General features: G+C 55.5%; 10 protein-coding genes across 10 annotated transcripts; 5 read left to right on the forward strand and 5 right to left on the reverse strand.

Annotated features, from left to right (window-relative positions):
- Nucleotides 1–473: 473 nt before the first annotated feature.
- Nucleotides 474–1,223, forward strand: COQ7 (ubiquinone biosynthesis monooxygenase Coq7; the record flags this gene model as incomplete). The annotated part of the gene is made up of 1 exon (XM_064803981.1): nt 474–1,223. The coding sequence occupies one exon, from the start codon at nt 474–476 to the stop codon at nt 1,221–1,223; it is 750 nt and encodes a 249-aa protein (XP_064657782.1).
- A 610-nt stretch (nt 1,224–1,833) lies between these two features.
- Nucleotides 1,834–3,108, forward strand: LTR77_006741 (uncharacterized protein; the record flags this gene model as incomplete). Its single annotated transcript, XM_064803982.1, has 2 exons — nt 1,834–2,356; nt 2,414–3,108. 2 exons carry the CDS (start codon nt 1,834–1,836, stop codon nt 3,106–3,108), a joined length of 1,218 nt encoding a protein of 405 aa, XP_064657783.1.
- Nucleotides 3,109–3,576: 468 nt separating this feature from the next.
- Nucleotides 3,577–5,713, reverse strand: DCW1 (hydrolase 76 protein; the record flags this gene model as incomplete). Its single annotated transcript, XM_064803983.1, has 2 exons — nt 3,577–3,989; nt 4,363–5,713. 2 exons carry the CDS (start codon nt 5,711–5,713, stop codon nt 3,577–3,579), a joined length of 1,764 nt encoding a protein of 587 aa, XP_064657784.1.
- Nucleotides 5,714–6,043: 330 nt separating this feature from the next.
- LTR77_006743 (uncharacterized protein) lies at nt 6,044–6,568 on the forward strand (the record flags this gene model as incomplete). Its single annotated transcript, XM_064803984.1, has 1 exon — nt 6,044–6,568. One exon carries the CDS (start codon nt 6,044–6,046, stop codon nt 6,566–6,568), a length of 525 nt encoding a protein of 174 aa, XP_064657785.1.
- A 53-nt stretch (nt 6,569–6,621) lies between these two features.
- Nucleotides 6,622–7,760, reverse strand: LTR77_006744 (uncharacterized protein; the record flags this gene model as incomplete). The annotated part of the gene is made up of 4 exons (XM_064803985.1): nt 6,622–7,113; nt 7,217–7,327; nt 7,378–7,611; nt 7,662–7,760. 4 exons carry the CDS (start codon nt 7,758–7,760, stop codon nt 6,622–6,624), a joined length of 936 nt encoding a protein of 311 aa, XP_064657786.1.
- A 594-nt stretch (nt 7,761–8,354) lies between these two features.
- LTR77_006745 (uncharacterized protein) lies at nt 8,355–9,801 on the reverse strand (the record flags this gene model as incomplete). The annotated part of the gene is made up of 2 exons (XM_064803986.1): nt 8,355–9,213; nt 9,266–9,801. The coding sequence occupies 2 exons, from the start codon at nt 9,799–9,801 to the stop codon at nt 8,355–8,357; spliced, it is 1,395 nt and encodes a 464-aa protein (XP_064657787.1).
- A 635-nt stretch (nt 9,802–10,436) lies between these two features.
- Nucleotides 10,437–12,156, forward strand: LTR77_006746 (uncharacterized protein; the record flags this gene model as incomplete). Its single annotated transcript, XM_064803987.1, has 4 exons — nt 10,437–10,677; nt 10,729–11,906; nt 11,957–12,102; nt 12,126–12,156. 4 exons carry the CDS (start codon nt 10,437–10,439, stop codon nt 12,154–12,156), a joined length of 1,596 nt encoding a protein of 531 aa, XP_064657788.1.
- A 53-nt stretch (nt 12,157–12,209) lies between these two features.
- On the reverse strand, nt 12,210–13,142 carry LTR77_006747 (uncharacterized protein; the record flags this gene model as incomplete). The annotated part of the gene is made up of 1 exon (XM_064803988.1): nt 12,210–13,142. One exon carries the CDS (start codon nt 13,140–13,142, stop codon nt 12,210–12,212), a length of 933 nt encoding a protein of 310 aa, XP_064657789.1.
- A 188-nt stretch (nt 13,143–13,330) lies between these two features.
- Nucleotides 13,331–13,918, forward strand: LTR77_006748 (uncharacterized protein; the record flags this gene model as incomplete). The annotated part of the gene is made up of 2 exons (XM_064803989.1): nt 13,331–13,622; nt 13,686–13,918. 2 exons carry the CDS (start codon nt 13,331–13,333, stop codon nt 13,916–13,918), a joined length of 525 nt encoding a protein of 174 aa, XP_064657790.1.
- Nucleotides 13,919–14,145: 227 nt separating this feature from the next.
- On the reverse strand, nt 14,146–15,783 carry LTR77_006749 (uncharacterized protein; the record flags this gene model as incomplete). The annotated part of the gene is made up of 6 exons (XM_064803990.1): nt 14,146–14,417; nt 14,473–14,706; nt 14,760–15,066; nt 15,127–15,484; nt 15,545–15,689; nt 15,747–15,783. The coding sequence occupies 6 exons, from the start codon at nt 15,781–15,783 to the stop codon at nt 14,146–14,148; spliced, it is 1,353 nt and encodes a 450-aa protein (XP_064657791.1).
- Nucleotides 15,784–16,513: the final 730 nt, after the last annotated feature.

Genomic DNA, 16,513 nt, shown 5'->3' on the forward strand with positions numbered 1-16,513 from the left:
CGTATGTTACCCCCGGAAGTCATGAACTTGGTTGTTGTACCAGCATCAGAATCCGATGTGATAACCCCTACACTACGCAACCACGTTTGTGGTGTCCATTTTGCTGGTTTGTAGAAGTAGCAAATTTTCTAATATAATATATACCCTTGTTAACTGGCGCCAAGCCAACGGCTTTGCCCGAAGTGCAATGGCACGACATCACAGGAGGTATGGGCAGGGCGACAGAGCCAGGAAGAGATACGTGAAGTTATTAGAATGAATGCTCTTGCTACATGATTTGTTGGGACTGCTTGTGGTGGTATACATCTGGGCAGTGGAGTTGTTCGGACTCACGTGACTCTGTCCGGAAGAGGCAAGATCAGCAGCTCGATCGGGAAGCTGTGGCTTGCGACTTTGATGACGAGCAGACCTCATGATACCTATCGTCTGCATACACTTCTGCTGCTCTTTCCTTGCCAATTGAAATTGTAGTCATGGCCCTCAGATCCGCCTACAGTGCTCTAGGAGGACCCAGCCTGCCACTCAAGGCGCGGACTACTCCCTTGGCCTTCCAATTGCAGTCTCGAAGTCGCAATGTCTCAAGTCGAGCATTGTCATCAACACCAAAAGCCTCCCAGGCACACACAGCTCCAACGGACCCACCACTACAGTCCCTCACCAAAGAGCAGAAGCAATTCCTCGAGTCCGCTCTCCGCGTGAACCATGCGGGCGAACTCGCCGCCACCCTCATCTACACCTCCCAAACCCCACCCATCGTCAAAGCCCACCCCCACCTCCGCCCGCTCATGAAACACATGTACGACCAAGAAGCCGGCCATTTCAAGACCTTCAACCACCTGCTCGCCAAACACCGCATCCGACCTACAGCAATGTACCCTGTCTGGCACGCCGCCGCGTCCTTCCTCGGCTGGAGCACCGGCGTGATGGGACGGGAAGCAGCAATGGCATGTACGGAGGCGGTGGAGACCGAGATTGGAGAGCATTACAACAACCAGGTGCGGGAGCTGCTGAAGTGGGACGAAGAGGCGAAGGCGAGGGGAGAGACGCTGGGAGAGGATTTAGAGGCGTTGATGACGGATATTAGGAGAATACGGGATGAGGAGCTGGAGCATTTGGATCATGCGGTGGAGGAAGATGCGAAGATGGCGAAGCCGTATGAGGTGTTGAATGGGGTGATTCGGGCGGGTTGTCGAGGGGCGATATGGGTTAGTGAGAGGGTGTGAAGGTGGGAGGAGGTGACGGTATTGAGAAATATCTTTTCGCTGGGATTGTATCACTGCAACAGCTTCAGATTGCGCTGCTCTACAAGTCCGCGTAGCAGTCATATGTAAGTCCTGAATAAGCTCTCGACTCCAAAGAGGGTCTGATAAGGTATGTTCAGCACACCAAGGCATCTCCAGATGAGCGAGCGCTAATGGCAATAGAAGTGGCGGTCTCTGCACCTTGAACTCTAAGATAGTCTTTCTCACATCGCTGGAGGTGTCAAGGCAGGAAATTCCTTCATGGACAAGATGAGAAAGTGCGCGGAGGGCACATGATTCTGCAAGCCACCCAAAAAAGATGACATGTGATAGCACGCTCATCAATAGGCGATCGAAGGAGACAGGTAGGCATATTCATTTTCACTTGCCCCTGCATTCGCACAACCGTACAACAATACCCGGATGCGACGATATAACAATACGACAATACAACAATAAGAACGGCCCCTCCCGCGTCGCTCCTTCTATGTGTTCTCTCCCTTCATCTCAGATCTCCTTCCTCTCACAACTTTTCCACCTCACGTCAAAATTATCTCATATTCCGCCTCACACAAACCACCAAACATCCGCCATGGCCGCCGGTCGACCAAACATGGACAACGGTCTCCCACAACCTGAAGACCTGGAGCGCCTATCTGCTGCTCCAGACGATGCCGTTACAGACGGTGGTGTTACCGACGATGAAGCCGCAGACGACGACTCTGCAGATGATGGTGCTACCAATGATGCCACCACCAACGATGCCATAACCAACGATGCCATCACCAACGATGCCGCCACCAACGATGCAGCTACAACAGACACGAGACCAGAAGTGAATACGGGGCTACCGAGACCCCAAGACTTTGTGCGCCTGCCCGGCGTCACCGACGATGCGCTCAAAGAGGACCTTCTGGGCATCGGCTTCGGCGAAGAGAAGACCAACCAGATGATCAAGCAGCCGCAGCCTTTCTCCGACCCGTGGAAGGATGTACTCTTTAGTAAGGAAGGGGTCTTTCAGGAAGCACGCTTGAAGAGGGAGGGTGCTGAGCGCGCGCGAAAGAAGCGCAAAAGAGACGACGCTTATGAGCCGTTGTTCTTGAAGGAGGGATCTGGTGAGTCAACCCTCATCATGGCAGCTCTTACTACCTTTCTAACGTACGTGCTTGTAGACTGGGCTCTCTACGACCCTGGATATTACAGCTACCCATCATCGCCCGGCTGGAAGGCACCACGCATGTTCAGAGATTTCGAATCCTACAAGCCCGGCAACAAGCGCGTCGTTGAGATCAATGTGCAGTCGTCCAACGTGCGCATCAGATCGACCCCGACCATGCTCCTCGACAGGCGCATCGACTACCAGATCAACGGCCCAAGGTTGGTGGGCGATGAGGTTGAGGAACGTGCGACGAAGAGGACCGTAGGCAATTTGAAGCAGCCCGCAAAGCGCAAACCGGGTCGTCCACCCAAACCGACGACGACTGCGTTAGGGCGTGTCTCCAAGCCGGCTAAGAAGACCACCGGAGCCTCCAACTTCACCTTGGTTGAGAAAGACGTAGGGAAGAGGAGCAGTCGTTCAGCTACGGCAGCGGCGGCGGCGTCGACGACGACAGAAGTGCGCCAAACGAGGAGCAGTCGATCAGTAGAGGCGTCGGTGACGGCCACAACAGAAGCACCCGAATTGACAAACGGTCGGTCTGCTACGGCGGCGGCGACGACCACGACAGAAGCGCCCCAGACGAGGAGCAGTCGGTCAGCTACTGACGCGGCAGCGACGACGGCAGAAGCGCCTCAAGTAAGGAAGACGGTTGTCAAGGAGGAGTCGGAAAAAGAAGACAGCGAGAGTGACCTGACGGACATTGAGTGAGGAACGATTCGTATGCATGGCGGTGGCTGAGTGGGACAGTCGAAGGGCAGTTTGATGAGCTTTTCTTCAAGAGTCGACCTCCTATTTTCATGCTGATGAGCGACTATATGCAAGTAAACATTGTGGCAGAGAAGACATGTCACTTTCTCCAGATTCCCCCCTTTGCAGGCCTCACAAAACCCTGCTGCTGTCCTCCCACTACTTCGACCAGGTAGCTGCCCCGTATCGGTCGACCATTAATGAACGCTTCTACAGTCCCACCACGACCTCACTTCATATGGAAGCCCGCTTGCCAAGGAAGTCCTTCGTGCACCGAATACTCCACCCCTCCATCTTCACCAGCATCCGCTTCAGATTCAACTCCTGAGAATCATGCTCTCTCCTCTCCATACTCGCGAGATACCCTTCAATCGCACTCCACGATTTCTCCGCTCTATCCTTCACCAACGGACTATGCAGGTCGCTCCGCTACACGATCCACAAATCAGCTCTGGCGTTCCTGACGACAGTTCTGAACTCGCTCCGGACCTCATCATCGTAATTTGCCAGGCTCGTTGCGATCACTCGGTCCACGCATTCGAGCTCGGTGGTCCGGTTGGGCTCGAGTTCGTAGGTGGCGAGGGTGGCGGCGATGGCTTGGTCGGGGTCTTCTAGCTCGGCGGCATCTGTTAGTCGGCGACAGATGGGACAGCAGGGGTTGGTGGAGGGTTCCAGGAAGGTGTCGAGACATTCGGCGCAGAAGACGTGGCCGCAGAGGGTGCTTTCGGGGTTGGTGATGGTGTCGAGGCAGATGGGGCAGCGGCGGGTGGAGGCCATCAATGGACGAGGTGTTGAGGGTCCGGCGACCATGTCAAGTGCTTGCGAGACAACGAGATGTGTAGCTGTAGGGGGTAAGAGCAACTGTAGACGGTGAATGATTTCGTTGCAGTAGGAGGTATAAGGGAGTCTCTGGTCAAGGAACGGCGGGTAGCTGTTGGCTGGACGGCCGCAACGAATATACGGCGCCAGGGCAGGAGATATCCTTGTGTGTTGGCTCTTGAAGACGTCCTAGACATGCGCCTCTCCAGGCCGAGACCAGAACACCACCGACTCATCACATCAGTGCCTGACACCGGGCTGAAATTCCACCCATCCCGTTTTTCGGGGCAAGCTGGTCTGGGCGGCTTTGGGTATTGGGACCACCAAGACTTGTTGTGAGGCTGGACAGGACGGTTCCGGCAAGACATAGTAATACAACTACATACCACACCTAACTGAGTAAAACAGCCATGGCCAGAGCTGCAAGCAATCCAATAGTGGACGCAGACACAAGACGCGCCTCTCCAGTTGCCACTGCACCTTGCGAAGTGCCAGACGGTGCTCCAGGAGTCGTACCCGTAGAATTCGTTGACGAAGTACTACCAGACGCAGTCTGCGTCCCATTGCTCGGAATGTTGGCCAGCAGAATCTCCAGCGCACCCAACTCCTGACCCAGTCCAGTCGTGCCATCAAATTTCGCGCTCCAGTCAGTCCCACAATACTTCCCACTCGGGCCACCCGTGCACTGAGCCGCTGCTCCTTCAGCAGACGCCTTCAAGACGGCATCAATGGCGTCGGTGTCGATGTTATCTCCACTGTCGACGTACTTCAAGTTCGCAAGCGCACGCGCGAAAATGGCCCGGAAGGCATACTGATCGGTGTTACAAGTCCCTGAACTCATGCAAGCAGTTTCCTCCAGGATGTCGTTGTCGTCGGTGAAGATCTTCAATGCACTGTCTAGGATCTTCGAGGTGTAGGGTGAGCTAGACTCGACGTTCGATAGGTACGAGTATGCGCTGAGGTACGTCCCGGCGCTCCCAGTCCACGGGACTTTATTTGGGTCCTTGCAATCATCAGACGTTGTGGCGCCGTCGTAGACATAGTAGCTTTCGTTTGCAATGAGACCGACATCAAAAGTCCACTTGGCAGCTTTTGTTGCCCAGTCGCTGTATGTGGAGTTGCCCGTGTACTTGGCCAGACGAGCAGCAAGTTGCATGAAGTTGCCATTGCTCGCGGTGTTCTTGTAGTCGTATCCGTTGTTGAAGGAATAGATTTGCCACCTCAGTCCACCGCCGCAGGTCTCGGCGTCCCATCGAGGTACTTGAGTGTCGAATACGTTTTGCGCCAGCTGGACCCACGATTGAACGTCGCCGTTGCCGGGCACCAGACTGGCTTTTGGAGCTGGGAAATCGTTCTCTGCCGCCGTCATGGCCGCGAGAGCCCAGAAGCTTTGGTCGTCGTTCCCAAGCGATTTGGTCTGGTTTGCGGGCATGTAGTTGTCGTCACTTCCAACCTGCCACAGCATGGCCTGAGCGATGCGATCATTGTAGGTGTCGTCGCCAGTCTTAGCCCAGTAGTTGATCAATGAATCCCAAGCCAGACCTCCCTCCCAGAAGTAGTACGGTTGCGGAAACAGGCCAGGAATCGAAGCAGTGCTATTGCCTTCGTAGTAGGAGATGATGTTGGAAGCGATTGTCTTTGCGGCGGTGCTGATGGACTGCACGTTGTTCACATCGACCTGCAGAGCGTTGGCGGTGGTTGCGAGAGCCAGAGTGGCGGCTACGCCCTCGAGTGTCGATGGTCGCATAACGGATAGCAACAGTAGAAGCAGAAACGATGACAGAAACGACTGAACGTTGATGAAGAAGAGAAGAGAGGATGTCTTACCGTGTCATGGTGTTTGGATTCTATATTTGTCGTAGCTGCCTGGTTGGACTGCGGTCATATCAAATTTCGGGATCCGAGGAGGACGCGCCCAGAGCAGCGCTTTGATTGTTTGAAGTCGCTGGATGGGGTGCGGGAGGGGAGGATTGGGGGCGGTGGCGGAGCTTCTTGCACAGACCTGGCGGAGTCTCGGAACTGCATCTTGGCTTTTCGGGCCTTGCTTGCGAAATACAAGTCATACAAGTCATCTCTCATGGCGGAGAGTATGGCGGCCATCCGACAACGCAGAGACGAGGACGTCGAAGAGTGCGTCGCCTTACTCCATCGTGTACATGACCATGAAGGATATCCACGCGGCACGAATGACTTCAGACACTTCATCACCTATGGCATGCGGGAGGCATGGGTGGGCGAGCTCGACACCGACATCATTGGCCATATTGCTGTGGCAGATGCGAAGCCAACCGACCTCGCTGTCAGCACATGGCGGCGGGTGCGTCCTGGTGACAGCAACATAGGTCTGGTGGAGAGATTATATGTCCACCCCAATGCTCGAAGAAAAGGCATCGCAGAGGCATTACTCGAAGCGGCAGCGGCATATGGCAGAGCAAACGGGACACGCCTCGTGCTGTTCGTACTCGTGGCTAATCAAGCAGCGCTGAGACTATACCAGCGAGCTGGATGGGAAGAGTATGGCACTGGTTCTTTTCGGTTCGGCGAGAATCACGAGAAAGAAATGCATGCAATTTGCTTTGCCAGTCCTAGGAACTCAACTTAAGATTCCGAGACGGTTCCTGCCACCTGCGATGTACTGCCGCAAACCAGCCCCGTCTATAACGTCGGGACGGTGACTAGGTACAACCTGTCCGTGCCGATTCGTCCACGGCCTTCCCTCTCCGCTTCTTTCACCACGGCCTCCAGATCCTCGGTGACATTGATGTGCAAGCCCTGCAAAGCTTTGCACCTCTCGTCTGCCGCGAGCGCCACCATTGTGTCCACTGGAAGCTCCATGGTCTGCCTTTTGAGGTTGGGATCTGTATAATAAGCCATGAAGCCTTGCACGATGGGGTGCTCCAGCGATGTCTTGTTGATGGCATCTACTGGATTCGCGACTTCCGTCTCCACCATACCGGGGTGCACGGCAAGGGACAGGACGCCAGTGCCGTCCAGCTCCTGGATTAGTCCTTCGTGGAATTTTGAGATGGCCGCCTTCGAGGACGAGTACGCCGTCATCGCTGGAAGGGTCAAAGTAGCCACCGCGGACGACACGGTCATGAGGACACCAGTCTTTCGTTCCATCATAGAGGGGAGGACTGCACGACACTAGTGGCCAACGACTGTCAGCTTGGCTCTTGCAGATTGGTACCCGTCGAGATTGGCTGTGAGAGACGTATCTCGACCCGTTGGAGGCTCGGTCAAGACTTACCATTGCTACTGGAGCGCGCACGTTGACTTCGTGCACACGCCACCAAATATCTACGTCCTCCTCCTCCTCCCAGAAGAGGCCCAACCGAGTAATACCCGCGTTGTTGATGAGCTTGCGACCAGTCAGCATTTTCCAAAACACGACAACGATATCTCTCTTACAATGTCGACCGGTCCCAGCTGGCTTTCAACCTGCGAAACGATCTCCTTTGGTCCACCACGCTTTGCAACATCGCCAACGATCGCAATTGCCTCGCCACCGGCAGCCTTGACCTCATCCACTACAGCTTTGAGCTTGTCCTCGCGGCGAGCAATGCAAGCAACCCTGGCACCGGCCGCTGCGAAACCTTTGGCAAGGCCTGCTCCAATACCTGACGAGGCTCCAGTCACGATTGTCTGAGTGCGTGGTCAACGGATTGCTTTCTGCAAATATCTGCTCTACTTACCACTTTGCCATTGAGCTTTCCCTTGTACTTCTTTGGAGCAATGAAGGGGTAAGACTCGTGGATCTCCTTCGAGGCCAGTGTTGCGAGAGCGTCGGTCATGGCTTAAAACGGTTGGGTTCGTTGGCTGGGAGGGTATGCTTTGGAACTGAGGGAGCTGTTGCACGAAGACAAGGCGCTGCAGTGCTGGGTTGACGGCATTTATATAGACATCGTACCTTATGTATGGCCGTTTGCGGCAACGAGACGAATGTCGCCGTACCGTTGTCCAAAGGCGTCTCAACGGAGCCGGACAGTTTCGTCAATCCGCTTTAGTCAGGCAAGTGAATTGAACTTCGGTGCTTGTGGATTCGCTCGTACATTCCTACTCGCTTGGACCATGTTCATTACCAATCGGACACATCTTGGCTCGAGATCAATCACCATGTTCCTCTTGTGTGCTTAGAGCACGGCTGCCCAGCTCGCTCTGCTCCACTTGCGCATCCGCATTTCGGAGAAGAAACGAGATCCGGTCGCCGTTTGAGCCCTAGGCGTTTGAGCGAAATCGCCAGTGAGGTTAGAGGAATTGTGGACAGCCTTGTGAAGCGGCCGCATGCAGTCGCGTGCGGGCTGATGCGATACAGAAGTCCACCTCGGATCAACCGATGCTCGAGAAAGTACCACACCAGCGGCATTAAAGACTATACCTCAACGACGCTATATATCTAATGCATCCCACGGATCGAGCCCAGGTGCCTTCACCAGCTTGCCCTGTTTCCAGATGTACTTCACGTTCTTTGGCTTCCTCATCATCTCGATATCGTCGAGCGGGTTCTTGTCCAAGCCAAGCAGGTCCGCATCATACCCTTCCTTGATCTGTCCGCTCTGAGGGGCCTGCGGACCCAGTGTTAACGGCCCGTTCGCCGTTGCTGCCTCGATGGCTTGAAGCGGCGTCATGCCACCAGTCTTGACAGCAAGATGCACTTCATTGCCGTTCATGCCAGGTGAGAGAACGCTGCCAGGTCCGCCAAATAGATCTGAGCCAAGTGCGCACCTTATGCCGGCCTTGACTGCATTGCGGTAGGCGGCCATGTGTATCTTCGCCAGCTCGGCAGTTTTGCGATACATGGCTGGTGGGTACTTGTCTTTGTTGTCCAGGATGCTTTCGAGCGGAGTAATCGTAGCGACCAGCATGACATCGTTCTTCTTCATCTCCTTGTACACCTCATCATCAGCGTACGAGCCGTGCTCGATGACTTTGAAGCCGGCACGGATGGCGGCCATTATGCCTGCCTTTCCCTCTGCATGCGCTGCACAGATCATGCCCATGCGACCTGCTTCCTCCACGATGACTTTAAGCTCTTCGTCGGAGAGTTGCTGGTATTCGGGCCTGTCGTCGCGAGAAGTAACGCCGCCAGAAGTGAGCACTTTGATGCACTTCGCACCACGGCGGAGGTTCAGTCGCACTGCTTTGCGGCATTCGTCCACGCCATCAGCTTGCACCACGACAGCAGCGCCACCGTCAGTACCAGGGGCGTTAACGCTGAGCTTTTGACGGCTGCAACCGTATGGTAGTCTAACAGAAGATCAGCCGACCGACCATGAGCAACCTTGGGGCGTGGACCTACTCAAAGATATCACCATGCCCAGCAGTCATGCTAATCGCGCCGCCAGACCCATATAACGTTGGGCCAAGGATCGAGCCTTCCTCAATCACACGCTGCAGCTCCGTAGCATAACCACCCAGCTCAACAGCCGAAGTGAAGCCCGCATAGAGCGTGTCCTTGATCACCCTTGCATTACGTGCGCCTGCCTCTGGAGGACTGGTAAGGGCCAAGTTCACGAAGTCAATGGGCTTGTTTGGAGAGGCTCCCATGAAGTGGGCATGGCACTCCCACATGCCGGGCATTACCACCGGGATCTTCTCGAGGTGAACATTGTAGTACTTTGGCGGGATGCGAGAAGAGAGGCCGACGTAGATGATCTTGCCCGTCTTTCGAGAGCAGAGGATTGCTTGGTCTTTCATAGGGTCGCCCCGGCCTGGGATGAGGAGGGAGGCGAAGATGCCAGTGGTGTCGTCTTCATTCTTGTGTTCTTCGTGGCTTTCAGACAATCGGCCACTGCGACTGTCACCCATCGGGGCTACGATCTCCCAGTCGTCCATATTTTCCGTAACACGAGTGAGCTGGTCGACGACAAAGGCCCGGCGATCAGGTGCGGTTATGGCGTGGCCTCAGGAGCTCGACCTCGTGTCTGTCTTGACTCGATTGCACCGTTGAGCTGCGGTCTCTTTCAAAACATCACCTTGAATCTGCTCATGTGTAGAAAGTTAGGTCGTCAGCAGAGGACAGAGAAGAGCCTCGAGACAGCCCTCGTAGCCCAGAGCACCTGCCACTTTGGGGCAAACCCATGCTGATCAACCGCATTAGGAGATACCGTCACCGTGAGGAGAGTACCTCAGGGGCCAAATCTGTGTTCTTGCATACAAGAGTGTCATAACACCTTCGCCTCTGGTGTTGCGAAAAATCGAAAACAATCAAAATTAAATTATTCAAGACTCTGCCGCCACCCCAATTCCCCCAAGAAAACCCCACGGGAAAGGCTCCAACACAACTGCCGAGCAAAGCATGTTTTACTCCGGGCGCCCGCTATAAGGGCGAGACTGGAGTAAAGACATGAGCGTAGGCCGAAAGTGGCTGTAGTGATCGTTAAACGTTTGCCGAAAGATGGTATATGTAGGCTAGCCAAATGTCCACCGACACAAAGCTGTAGATTGAAAGCAAGTCTGAGATTTCGAACATGGCGCCATTGAACTTGATAACCAGCGTCCTCCTACCGGCCAATCTGCCCACCCTGTCCTCACTCGCAATAGCAACACTCCTCGTTGCGCCTCTGGCATGGGTGATATATACGCGCTTCTTCCATCCTCTTGCGAAGTTCCCAGGCCCATTCGCCGCCTCCGTGACAAGATGGTGGTACGTCCGCGAAGTCGGCAAGGGCAACTTTGACAAGACCCACCGCAAGCTGCATGCGCGCTACGGTACGCATACCGTCCTCCTACCCATAGCAACCCGCTGCTGAACTTCCTTAGGCCCTATCGTCCGCATCGCCCCCAACGAAGTAACCATTAGCGACGCCTCCGCCGTCCAGACTATCTACGGCATCAAGTCGAAATTCACCAAGACAGACTGGTACGATGTCTGGCGAGGACCGAACCGCGGGACGAAGCATTTCGACCAGTTCACTGATCGGGATGAAAAGCATCATGCCGCTCGCCGGAGACTGTTGAGCAATATGTACTCCATGACGTCCGTGCTGGAGAGCGAGCCGTATATCGATGACTGCTCTGAGGTGCTAATGCGGAAGCTGAGCGCTTTGGCGGAGCGAGGCGTGTCCATTGATCTAGGGAAGTGGCTGCAGATGTACGCTTTTGACGTGATCGGTGAGCTGTACTTTGGTTCGGCATTCGGCTTTCTCGAAGCTGGAGACGATCCTGATGGCTGGATCGAGACGCTTGATGAATCCATGCCAGCAAGGCTTGACGTGGCGAACATGTCGACAATGTGGCGGAGGCCGTATGACTTCTTGAAATCGTTGCGGATGGCTCACTCCGATGGAGCGAAGCGCTTCGCTGATATGGCGGCGTGGGTGGACGACCGGGTCAATGAGCGACATCGGCTGCTGGGGGCAGGCGATCTCGCCAGTAATGTCAACACCAGCCGGAAGGATATGCTGGCGAAGCTGTTTGAGCTCCGGGATACGAAAGGCGAGAAAGAGGACTTCAACACAGCTGACGTGCAGCAGGAAGGCTGGGTTGGCACGTCTGCTGGTAGTGATACCACGGCGATCGCGATGCGAGCGATCGTGCACCAGTTGCTGACGCATCCAGAAGCACTGCGTCGTGTTCGAGCGGAGCTTGAGTCTGCTATGGTGAACGGCGGGCTGTCTTTGCCTGTCAAGTTCTCTGAGGCTCAGCAGAACTTGCCCTTCTTCTGCGCATGCATCAAGGAGGCCATGCGGCTGCATCCTTCCGTCGGATTGACCATGCCCCGACTGGTCCCTGCTGGTGGAAGTGAGGTTGCCGGACAATTCTTCCCGGAGGGCACCACAGTCGGAATCAATCCTGCCGTCCTTCATTACGACCCATCAATTTTCGGCAGCGATGCGGCTGAGTTCAACCCGGATCGCTGGCTTAGCCCGAACGCTTCAGGCATGGATCGTTTCCTGCTGACATTTGGTGGTGGCACAAGGACTTGTATCGGCAAGAACGTAAGTCGGATGTCGGCCGCTGTGCGCTCGTTCAAGCTGACATGGTCCAGATCTCGCTCGCCGAAGTCCACAAAATGCTACCCACCCTCTTCATGACCTTTGACATGGAGCTGACGCATGAGCGGCCGTGGGAGAGCCATGACTTCTGGTTCAACAAGCAGACCGGGCTGGATGTGAAGCTGTCGAAGAGGACTGTGTCTGTGTCGACAGCCTTGCAAGCATGCCCTCTCCACCCGTGTTCGGCCGGTAGCCACAGCTTTCCCTCAAGACAGACAGCAACGCACCACCCCCTCAGATATCTCCTCACAAAACATCGTTCAACCTCGTAAACCCCCTCTCAGGCGGCTGCAACCAATTCCCCCCATCAAACTCCACCTCCCCCTCAATACAATGGAACGTATAAATCATCCTCCCCTTCTGACTCAAATTCTTCTCGCTCTTATGCAGCACGTTGCCGTGAACCAGCACCAGCGTCCCTGCCTTTACCTCTCCCAACTCATATTTCTCCTCTTCCTTCGCATCTTCACTCTGTAACCCCTCAGGGAACTCTGCCCCAGTGTTCGCAGTGAAAGTCGTCCCCTTCCCATCCGCTGAGCGAACGAAGCGGTCTTTGATGGGCGCCCGTCTATGCGAGCCGGGGGCGAAGGAGAGGCAGCCGTTGGAGACGGTGCAGTCTTCGAGTGCATACCAAAACCCCACCGCGCTCGGAGGATTCGTATACAGGAACACACTGTCCTGATGCGGCGGCACTCTCCCTCCAATCTCGGGCTGCTTGCAGATAACCATACTCTGCAACACCCTCGGATCCCTAAACCCCAACGCCTTGGCTATCCGGGCGTTCTTCTCATTAATCGACGCCGACTTGAACGGCGGAGACAACTCGTGCAAGTAATGTCCAATCTTATTAATAGCCAGATGTTTCTCCTTCGTCAACTCGCCGTTCGCATCAAAAGCGTCTTCCTCGAAGAAGAAGCGCACCTTGTCGCCGGAGGTGAGGAAGTAGTCGTCGCCGACGTGGTCGCTGTTCTCGCCGGTGGAGAAGCGGGTCATGGGGTGGTCGGCGAGGGAGAAGTCGTTGAGCATGGCTTGGGATTGGGAGAGGAGGGATGCGACTTCGGTTCGGGAGAGGGCGTCAGGGAGGATGAGGTAGCCATTTTGGTGGAAGGTGGAGAGTTGGTCTTGCGAGAGGCCTGATTTGGAGTTGATGGGGGGCGGTGAGACGCGGGAGGGTGCCATGATGGGCTATTTGTCCTTATGATCGAGTTCGTAGCTGTCCGACGAGGTTTGAGATACGGGAAACGAAGACATAATCTCCAACATTCACCCCACCTCCACTCCTTCCTAATTCGGCACTAAATCCACCAATCCCCAACCTCACCTCCCTCCTCCCTCTTCCCTCCCTCACCATCCAGAGAATCCCAACCATGGACACCCCCCTCCCCTCCTCACCCTCAACCTGGCGCATCCTCACCTCTTACCTCCTAGTCTCCGTCTCCTGGGGATTCACAACGCCCTTCCTCCGCCTCGCAGCCCTCTCCACTCCCTCTCCACCAGCTCGTCCTGCCCTCTCGGACCCAAACGCCCCTTGGCTAAAACGCAAAGTCCTAAGCGGCGTGTATGCCGTGGTGGATTTACTGCGAAATCCCAAATATGCGATCCCGCTTCTGGTGAATGTGACGGGGAGCGTGTGGTTCTTTTTGCTTGTGGGGGAGGCTGGTATGATTTCTTTTGCTTTCCCATGTGATGTTTAGATGTGGTGAGAGACTGACAGGTAGGCAGAGTTGAGTCTGACGGTGCCAATCACAAATTCGTTGGCGTTCCTGTTTACGGTATTAGGGGAGTGGTGGGCGGAGGGGAAGGTGATCTCGAGAGGTTTGTTACTTCGTCTTCTTGGTAGTGTGGATAAGAGACTCATGATCAGCAGATACCTGGCTGGGTATGACTTTGGTGCTCGTCGGTATAGCGCTGTGTGTTCACGCGAAGACTTAAATGAGGAGAAGTTGAAGTCTTAAGCATCGCATTCATCAGTCTCGTTTGTCTAAGTCAAGCATCGTCGGCGCTTTGCAGAAGTTGCGAAGCAACAACGGTGCTCGACAAGAAGCAGTCGCAATCATCTCAGCAGTGTCTCAGCATGTGACACCAGCCCCTCGTAACGCACGCAAGCAGCGCACCATCACCACCAGAAGCCGCAGCTCAAGAAGAACTCCGGCAGTCCAGCAGTGCTTCGGAGACGGCGAGCTTACCACCCGCCACCATCCGCCTCAGCCTCCTCCTCCTTCGGCGGCAGAGGACAGCGCTTCACACCATGCCCCTTCTCGTTCCAGTTGGAGCACTCCACCCTCGACCAGTCCTTGGGCTGATCGCACTCGCGAGAGGAGTGGCCCCAGGCGTCGCAGTTACGGCACTGGATCACACGCTCGTTTGTGCAGTCACTCTTGCGATGACCCTCCTCACCGCAGTTGCGACACACCTCGGGCTCGCGGGACGGGCAGTCGCGCGAGAAGTGACCCACTGGAGAACAATGTTAGCATGCCTCGTGGAGGAGGATTCGGGAAGGGAGACATACTCTCGCCGCAGTTCTTGCACTCCACGTTCTCAGCCGAGCGAGGCTTCTCGCACTCCTTGGCAATGTGCCCTTCCTCGCCGCAATTCTTGCAGGTACGATCGCCGCCACGGACCTTGCGGGGAGCGGTGCAATCGCGCATGCGGTGACCCTCTTCCTGGCAGTTGTTACACGTGATCTTGATCTTGTCAAATTCACGACGCTCCTCTGGACAGGCCTTCGAGCCGTGGCCGAGCTCTGTGGGATATGTTAGCAAGGCTTGGTAAGCTTAAAGCAGTCGAGAGACTCACGATTGCAGTTCGAGCACTTCTGGACCATGCGATCCATCGGAAAGCCAGCCTCCTTCAGACGCTCCAGGTTCTCAGCCGGCGTCGACGGGTACCCTTCGGCGAACTTGGCACGACGCGGCTTGGCGGAGAACTGGATTGAAACCGTGTACTTCTGATCCTGCTGGCCCTGCAGGTTCACGATCGTGTGTGTGTCGGAGACCTCCTGCTGCCGGGCGATGAGGTGTGTGGCCATGTTCTCGGAGCGCAGTACCTCCTCCATCTCGCGGAGCGTTACGTCGGGGTACGCCTTGGCGTAGGCGAGCAGGGCCTGCAAAGGGGGTGTCAGTATGGCATGCGTCGTAAAGGAGATGTTGGCGGGTCATGGTACCTTCTTGATATCATCGACATCCCTCTCCTTATCAGCCTCGAGGAGCGCAAGGTACGCATCCTCACCGCTAAGAGCCGCGATGCCGTGAGTAATGCGGTTGACACCACACTCAGCCTGGAGATGTCCTTCCTCACCGCAGATCTTGCACGTCGCCGGCGGCTTCGTGGGGCACTCCGCAGCGCGGTGACCAGGCATCCCGCAGACACGGCAGTCACCCGTGAACTCGCGCTCAGCACGGGGGTTGGTGCAATCTGCCTTGTTATGTCCCATCTCGCCGCAGTTGTAACACTCCCCTGAGTTCCCACCTTCAGCACGCGGCTGGTCGCAGTCCCGAGCGAAGTGGCCGTCGGCACCGCAGCTGTAGCCGTGTCAGCATGTGGAACAGGATGTTCAATGTTGAAGGTGGGAAGCAACTCACTTGCGGCATCCGCCGTCGTCAGCACCGCGAGCGTGCTTGGAAGTGTTGTCCAGTCCAGCAAACCCGTCGTCAGCGGCGGCGCCATCAGGCTGCCAGCTGTCCCCGCCAGCGTCCGCGGTCGTGTCCGGCTTCCAGGCCTCGGTCGCTGTGAAGGAGGTCAGTAAGCGAGCGAGGGCAATGTTAAGGGGTAGGTGCGACTCACGAGCCGGAGCGGACTCCCAGACATCAAGACCAGGCATCCTTGCTGTTGTGTTGTGGTCGTCTTGAAGTGAAGTCGAAAGGTGTGAAGGTATAGGTGGCGGTGGTCGATGAAGCTAGAAGCTCTTGTCGATGTTGATGTTGAGGTCGTGGTTGAGGTCGAATGTTGCAAGCAAAACAACACGTCACTGCTCTTCTCTCGCCGCGTCAGCAACTGCTCTCAACTGCTCTCAATCTCTCGCTGACGACTGCAATGCAAGGATGTTGTGAATGTAAGGTAAAAGAAAGGAGTATACTCACCAGCGAACTCTGAACTTCAATGCCCGAGTTTTCTGCCGCAGTGCGGTGTGTTGTGTTGTGGAAGCTTCTGGGTTATGGCTCGCCCAAAACAGCTCAAACACGCTAGTGGAGAGGCGCTAATTGGTTGCTTCCGGATGAGGCAGGAACGGGTTGGGGAAGGTGCGACGGCTGGGGTTGACGACTCCTTTCGGGTGAGCATGGGGAGATGAGAATGAAGAGGAACGACGAGCTCGAACGACCAAGGTGGTGGTGGTGATGTGAGAGGAAGGGAAGGAGGATAGAAGAGTAATTGAGGTTGATATACCGGCCTGGAGGCCGAACAAGTGCACGTGATAAGGGGGAGCTGATGAAGCACATGACCCCTCAACAACAGTGAAGCGAGCACATGAGACAGAAGTGATGAGCGCGATGATAAGGCAGTGAAGCGCACCATATGCTCCCATCTCAGTGAATAGAACAAGCTTCATTCGG

The sequence above is a fragment of the Saxophila tyrrhenica genome, assembly GCF_035928015.1.
Source record: "Saxophila tyrrhenica strain CCFEE 5935 chromosome Unknown scaffold_10, whole genome shotgun sequence".
In the NCBI taxonomy this organism is placed as follows: Eukaryota; Fungi; Ascomycota; class Dothideomycetes; order Mycosphaerellales; family Extremaceae; genus Saxophila; species Saxophila tyrrhenica.